At 36.7% G+C, this 8,084-nt stretch overlaps 1 protein-coding gene across 1 annotated transcript in view; it reads right to left on the bottom strand.

The window, feature by feature from the left end:
- The window catches only part of LOC118750054 (glutamate receptor ionotropic, kainate 2-like), a 74,809-nt gene extending 67,545 nt beyond the window's left edge, over window positions 1–7,264 (bottom strand). The window contains exons 1-2 of the mRNA XM_036484785.1: window positions 7,134–7,264; window positions 4,491–4,676 (exon numbers count right to left, since the gene is read on the bottom strand). Of these exons, the coding sequence (XP_036340678.1) occupies window positions 4,491–4,676; window positions 7,134–7,264 (317 nt within the window). The remainder of the gene's footprint in view (window positions 1–4,490; window positions 4,677–7,133) is intronic.
- Window positions 7,265–8,084: the final 820 nt, after the last annotated feature.

Raw genomic sequence — 8,084 nt, 5'->3', positions numbered from 1 at the left:
ATAAAAACATGGTCATCCAGCAGCAAAACCTGCACGAATCAATATTTTTAATTTTGAGGATTTTAATTATTTATATTTTTTATAGCAAATTTTTTTTATTTTTTTTATAAAAACATGGTCATCCAACAGCAAAACCAACACGAATCAATTTTTTTAATTTCATACAGAAATTCAATAAATAGCAAGAAAGTTTCTTCGAAATTTTAAATGTGTTAATGCGATTTCTTAGAAAAAATTGTATGTATGCAGTTTTGTAGCCCATTAAATTTTAGTACGATTAAGTTCCAGTTTCAAGTCGGTGTTAGGCTTGGACCTAAGGCAGCGTAATATAACTCTCACAATACATTGAATGCCTTTCATTTAAAATTTTTACTTTGATCACTCCACGTGGAATCATATATGTTTGCAAATTCGAAAATTCGTCCACATGAAATATATTACCTTACTGACTGCGCTCCTGCATAGTCTAAATGGTTTAGAAATAGATATGTAAGTACATAAATACTTACGACCTAGCATCACATTCTAACTATCAGCAAGAATTCAAACCACTCAAGTTGATTGCAAAAAACCATAAAACAACAGTTTATTAACAAAATGTAGCGGCACAAGTTGAAAAATGCTTAATGAACTACAAAATGTGTAGCTACATACACACGTGTGCGTAATATGTATTTTTTTTTTCTCCTTCCAAACAATGTTATGTACATAAAAGGCAATCAGCGCTTATTAATTTAAAATATTCGGAAGTTCAAACAAATAGGAGGCACTTACATACATAAATCTTTCTCGAATACCATTCTTACCTGCATTCACAATGCAAATCCCGAAAACTATACGCACACATATGCACTGGTATGTAAATATGTACGCATAACACCATCATCAATTCATTTGTTTATCCACTCAATCGAACGGAAATAAATTGAAAGCTACTCATACGCAACGTTGCCCAAATAACGGATACAAAAACACAAATACTGTTAAAAACAATACTATTGCAAACAAACAACAAAAACTGCTGGGTACGCAAACACATATAAAAATATATTAACTAATACTTACTATATATTTTAATATATCGCTAGTAAATATTTATTTATGACATTTAGAAGTGAGAGCAAAAACACGAATGTTGGAAAACCTTTGAGTTTACCCCAGCAAACATTGAGATTAGTTATCGATTAGAGAATGATTGGACAACTAAATAGCCACTTTCTCCAGTCTCAAATGTTAGAGAACGTGTCCAAATACTATCGAGAATCATAGCGATCTCAACCAAAATGGGACATAGTTCTCGACTCGGGAAAATAATAATTCTCTAATCAAATTCTAATGTTGATCTCTAATCAAATTTGAATGTGAATTTCAAACTGCTGCTTTGCTTTATAAAATAATTCGCTTTGTTTGTAAAATTCGTTTTTAAATGAATTATTTGAACTTAAAGATAATTTATGATTCATTGATAATTTATGATTCATTGATAATTTATGATTCATTCATTTGGAATATTGCTTATTTACATTTATTTGAATTTGTGTTGTTTCTCTAATACGATTAGAGAATTACCCTAGCTATCGAATGTATAAATCCAAATTTCTCTAACGTTAGAGACTGTGTTTACTGGGACCATACAAGTATTCTCTGGCGCGAATGCGCTGACTGTTTCTTTAATGACAGGAGATACTTCGTCTTGTCCTCGTTTACCATCCACCAGACCCATTCGCTTTACTTCCTTATCCAACTTGGAAGAGGCAGAACAGACTTCGCGGTTTTTGTTACCGATGATGTCGATGTCATCTGCATAAGCCAGCAATTGCACGCTCTTGTAGTAAATTGTTCCTGAGCGGTTCAGTTCTATAGCTCTTATTATCTTCTACAACATCAGATTAAAGAAGTCACATGAAAAAGAGGCGCCCTGTCTGAAACTCCATTTGGTGACGAACGGCTCGGAGAGGTCTTCGCAATTCTGACGGAGCTGCACAGCCGTATGAGTTTTGAGGGTATGCCAAATCTAGACATAGCGGCGTATAGGCAACTCCTTTAAGTGCTTTAAAGTCGACAAATAGGTGGTGAGTGTCGATCCTTTCCTCGCGGGTTCTTTCCAACATTTGGCGGATTTTGAATACCTGGTCTATGGTGGGTTTGCCAGGTCTAAAGCCACACTAATAAGGCCCAATGAGTTCATTGATAGTGAGCTTCAGTCTTTCACACAATACGCTCGATAAGTCCTTGTAACTTATGCTTAGAAGGCAGATCCCGCGTTAGTTGGCGCGAATGGCGGGGTCGCCTATCCCTATAGCGGTGCCATAAAGCGCGCGTTGCTCCCGATCGCGCGTGGCCCTGTAGGCGGCATCTTTTCTCTCTGCAGCTTCCTGACACTCCTCATCGTACCAGTTGTTCTTTCGGGCTCGCTGAAATCCGACTAATTCTTGGCGGCGGTACTTAATGAGCCGGAAATATGGTTCCATTTCTCGCATATGTCGGTTTGTTGAAGAGTGCTCTCTGAGAGCAGGTGTGAGAGTCGAGTAGCGAAAGCATTGGCTGTCTGTTGTGATTGCAGCTTTTCGACATTAAGCTTTCCTTGCATTGTTGAGCGCACATTTTTTGCTGCACATAGGCGGGTGCGTATCTTGGCTGCCACAAGATAGTGGTCCGAGTCAGTGCTTTGGCCTCGGAGGAGTATACGTACGTCTAAAACACTGGAAGCGTGCCTTCCATCTATCACAACATGATCGATTTGGTTTCTCGTTTTTCGATCCGGAGACAGCAACGTGGATGTTCTTATGCTTGAACTTAGTACTGCATACCACCATGTTTCGGGCCCCGGCGAAGTCGATCAGCCTTAGTTTGTTGTCGGACGTTTCGTAATGGAGGCTGAATTTCCGACGGTGGTTCCAAAGATTCCTTCCATGCCCACCCTGACATTGAAGTCGCCCAGCACGATTTTGATATCGTGGCGGGGGCAGCGCTCGTACGTGCAATCCAAGCGCTCATAGAAGAGTTCCTTAGATACCTCATCCTTCTCTTCCATCGGGGCACTACTACCATTAATAGACCCTTCTTACCATTATGAAACCCTTCTTACATTTTTAGTTCCTGCAATGTAAAATATCCATTTAATTTCTTATTTGGCTTTTCTTTTTTTATATGAATTGGTCGGTTTCATTTATTACTCATTTATTACTTCTTCCGATAAACAAAAGCGTTCGTTAATTTAAATTTTTTTCTTTCTCAGATTAATTTTCTGTTAATGTTTATATCTTATTGTTTTAAACAGAAGAATTTTCTATTTCATTTTATTTTTCGGACCTTGTTTTTTCTATTTTAATTAGTTAAAAAAAATATTTAACTTTCATCAAATTTGTAGGAACTTACTTCATTTATTTATTTTAATTTTATTTATTTTTCTTTTGTTAATTTCGTTTTTTCAATTCCTAGACTTTATTGTTTAAAATAAAAAATATTTTTTATTTCATTTAATTTTTGGGATCTAAATTTTGTTTATTTTATTTTTTGCCCATTCTTAATTTGATTTTGTGTCGCGAAAGCAATTTGAGTTAAAAAATTATTTTTTTACTTGAATTTGAAATGGAAACTCACAGAAGAAAATCATTTTTCGCTTAAATTGCTTTCGTCAAACCGTCAGTAAGTACTAATTTCTGCTTTATTGATTTCATTTTTTTTTTTAAATTTTTTAAATTAAGTTTTTATATTTTATAAATAAAATTTTATTTTTTTATTTTTATGTAATTTTTAAAAATATTTATTTATTTATTTTTGCTTTACTTGCATTATGTATTTTTTCTCTTAGTTAAATTTTCTTTTATTTATTACTTTTAATGGTTTTAGAAAGAAAATTATATGTTTTTTAATTTAATTAAACTTTTTCAAAACTTATTGCTAAAGGACGTACAGCGTAACGCTAAGACCGCTAAGACCATTAGCAGATATTTCTGTTTGTCTTTCGAAAGACAGTAAAGAGCCCTCAAGATGGTTTCCAGAATTGACGAACACAAGTAGGTTTCAAAACAAAAAAAAAAATAACTCCTGTATGTTTTACCACTTTATTCCTAAGAAGATTAGATTCGTCACATTACTGTGATGCTAAAAGTGCTGGCGCCACACGTCAATTGCATGAAAAGGGTTAAATAAGACAATAAACAAGTGGGAAATAAAAAAAAATTTGTCTAAAAGAATAAACAAAAAAAAAATAAAAAATGTTGTACTGCCGCAACTATTCAGTTAAAAAGAAATGGTTACACAAAACGTAACAAATTTGAGAAAACAAACCCGCAATGCCAAACAAAACTGCTTCATAATGCTGAGCACGTGCCTTCAATAGCCGGCAAAGCAATACAATTCATAAACTCCACCACCACCACTCCACCAAATACAGCTTAAGGGGCAATAAGTAAACTCCAGCTAACGCCTTTACATCCTTTCAACTTGTTTGCTCATTTTCCTTTTGTTTTCATATGCTTGCCTACTTAATGTTGTTACTTTGTTGCTTTTGCACTGATACTATTAGCGCACTGTTTATTGTTGTTGTTGTTGTTGTTGTTACTGTAATATAGTCAATTGTTTCCGTTTGAGCGCATCGGCGATGAAGTGCGTCATTTTTATGAGCCACGCGTCGGGTCGAAGCTTGCGTGAATGGTGAGTGGAGTATTCGACTGGAACAACAATAAAATGTACATACATATAAAAGGAGTGTGAAATACATAACCCTAGCTGTGGTTCTGTGTAGGCTTGAAAAGGTTTGAGTGGGCAGGCAGTGATTGTTACAAATTCATTCCTTTGCGTCCGACCAATGCATACTCTTATGTATAGATATCTGCATATATGTAAATCTCCATACATATGTATGTATGCGCCCCAAGGCTGTGTGTGCTTGCATTGACAAGGGTTAATGATGTTGTCGGCAAACAATTTTATTTCTTTTTTTTTTTTTTTGTAATATAAAAATACTTCGGTTAGTGTTTGCAAGCAATTTATACGATTATTTACTTGCTGCTGCCAATTTTTTTCTCATTTTGGTGAATTTGGCTTTTCGCAAGCTTATGGCGCATGAAAATTGATAGCCCACTTGCTGATTAAAATATGTTTTTTTTACGAGGAGGGAGTATCGTACGCCTGTCCCCCGTCAGTGTGGCACTTTAATTCGAGCTAAACCTGCTACCGTCCAGTATCGATGCCAGTATCGTCGGGCGGTGGCTTGAGCACTAAGCTCTAAGTCCGTCCAAGTTCTTATGCTGTTCGTCGAAAGTTGCATATACTTGGCACCGCTCACTGTTAGTATGTTGTTATATACCACCCCATGTCGGACCTGTTCGCCCCTTCCCCCCTCGTTTGTAAATGTCCAATGTCCTCTCAAGCGTGCATTTCTAGGTACGGCGTTGTTCGATTCGCTGTAACTCTGCTTAGTTTACAGCTTGTCTGCTAAGTGCCTTTTTTGGGCCAAAGCTGAGCGTATCGTCAATTATCACCCCCAGGTATTTTAGCTGACGTGAGGATTGGAAGGTATAACTGCCAAACTTTGGACGTTGCGGTCTCAGGTTTTTGCGGCTACTTATCAGGATCGTCTCCGTTTTTCAGCTGCGATGGATAAACATACACTTTCCAGCCATTTTATCAGCGCTTCGATTGCGGTGTTTGCCTTTGCTTCCACCTCTTGAATTTGCTTAGCTACTACTAGTAACGCGATGTCATCCGCAAACCCAACAATGTCTACTCCGTCCGGAAACGGACCTGTCTAACTGCCTTTAATAACCGTCTGCAAGTCGATACCGTTTATACGGACTTTTCTAAGGCGTTTGACAAAGTCAGTCACTCAATATTAATTTCAAAATTGGCTAGCATAGGCTTTCATTCAGCTTTTTTATCTTGGGTAGAATCATATCTTTCTTCGCGGATTTGTGTTGTTGTAGTTGACAATGTGTTCTCCTATCCCTTCGACGCCTCCTCTGGTGTTCCTCAGGGGAGCATCTTGGGTCCCCTACTTTTTGTGATCTTCATCAATGATATTTCGAATTGCTTCAACTTTTCTAAATTTTTATTGTATGCGGATGACTTGAAAATCTATTCTACGATTTCTAACACTTCAGACTCTATCAATCTACAGGCCGATCTTAATAACGTGGTTGTTTGGTGCTCCAAAAATAGATTAAATTTAAATATAAAAAAGTGCTTCCATGTCTCCTACTTCAAATCGCGTTCCATTACCCAGACCTCTTATCTCATTGGTGATTCACAGCTCGCCACCATTGGTGAAGTTTCTGACTTAGGGGTAATTTTTGATGCTAGATTTCTCTTTCACAGCCACTTAAATTATACCATTGCTAAGTCCTATTCAATGCTCGCATTCATCCGTCGATTTAGCTCGGACTTCACTGATCCTTATACCATAAAACTATTATACACTACTCTTGTTCGTTCTAAGCTCGAGTACGCTGTCATCATCTGGCGACCATATTATGATTGTCATATCAACAGAATTGAACGTATCCAAAAATCTTTTATTCGTTATGCTCTACGCTCCCTACATTTCGCTGACCCTTTCCCATCTTATACTGCTAGATGCATGCTCATAAACCTTAAATCACTGTACAATAGGAGGATTATTCTTTCTCTTACTTTCGTTTTTGACATTATACGGGGTGCGATTGACGCGCAGTTCTTACTCGAACGCATTACATTTAATATCCCACCAAGAAGCCTTAGGAATCATGACATTTTTTCTCTGGATTTCGTCAGAAATAATTATGTGAATAATGCTCCTATTCGCAGAGCTCTAAACGAGTTTAATTCGCTCTTAAACTCTTCTGCTATCGATTTCTCTGCTTCCAAATCTAATTTCAAACTACTTTTAAATAGTATGCTAAAATAGTTATCAATTTATACTTTGTTTTATCGGATAGTCTATACGAAATGTTTATTTTCTAGATTAAATAAATAAATAAATAAATAAATAAATAATACGGACCCCTGCGCTACTGCTGCGTATATGGCATACTTCTTGGTACCGAAATCCGTGAGATATTCTAGAACTCTGCCGTCCAGGTAACTTCTTATGGTGTTAAAAACGTAAAACGGTATGGCCAGCTTCTGGAGGGCTGGAGGGCCCTCCTCACCATCGCTTGCATGCGATTGCTTCTGTAGCTATTAAAACCTCTATTTGTATGGCCGCTGTTTTCGACCTTTGCTTGCGGAACCCATTTTGGTGTGGTGATATTCCTGCAGCGCTTTCTAGTAGCTTGGCCATGGTGTCAAGGAGACAAAGGACAGAGGCCGTTAGGACGATGGTATACCTGGCGGTTTTCCTGGTTTTGGGAGCAGCACCAATTTTTGTTTTTCTTTTTCCAAACTTCAGGGAACACTCCTTGCTCCAGACACATCTGTATTTCCCTCACGAACAAGTGGCGGTTTTCAATAATGGCAGCCTTCAGCGCAATGTTCGGAATGCCATCTAGGCCGGAAGCTTTGCGATCTCAAATCAATTTTGCGGACTGAATTACTTCTATTGCCGTAACTGGAATCACTTCGTTTCACTTCACGATGCAGGTGCACTCGGAATGCCTAAAATATGTAAAATTAAATAATTGTAAAATTTAAATTTAGCTCAAAAGTTTAATAAACCATCACTGACAAACCCCCTTTTTCTTAAAACCCAGCCAATGAACTCCGCTGCATAATACGAGTATTTCATATATTTGAAGTGTAACGAAAAGGCAGCAAAATCGTTGGGATGTATTTCTTAACGCCAATGAAGCGAAAAGCAACCTTTTTTTTAAGATTAAGGTAAAGATAAAGCTTTAAATTAACATTAATATTAAGATTAAGAATAAGATTGAGATTAAGATTAAGATCAAAATTATAATTGAGACAAAGAATTGGATTAAGGTTAGGATTAAGGTAAACATTAAAATTAATAATTAAGACAACGATTAAGATTGAGATTAAGATGATGGTTAAGGATAAGATTACGAATAAGATTAAGGCTTAGATTTGGAAGAAGATGACGGTTAAGATTAAGGCTAGATTGAGATTAATATTAAGATTAAGATTGAGACTAAAATAAAGAA

This window comes from Rhagoletis pomonella, unplaced genomic scaffold, assembly GCF_013731165.1.
Source record: "Rhagoletis pomonella isolate Grant_MI unplaced genomic scaffold, Rhpom_1.0 Rhpom_scaffold_00122, whole genome shotgun sequence".
Classification (NCBI taxonomy): domain Eukaryota; kingdom Metazoa; phylum Arthropoda; class Insecta; order Diptera; family Tephritidae; genus Rhagoletis; species Rhagoletis pomonella.
Note: the sequence above shows the minus strand (reverse complement) of the source record. Positions and strands in the feature narration are given on the sequence as shown.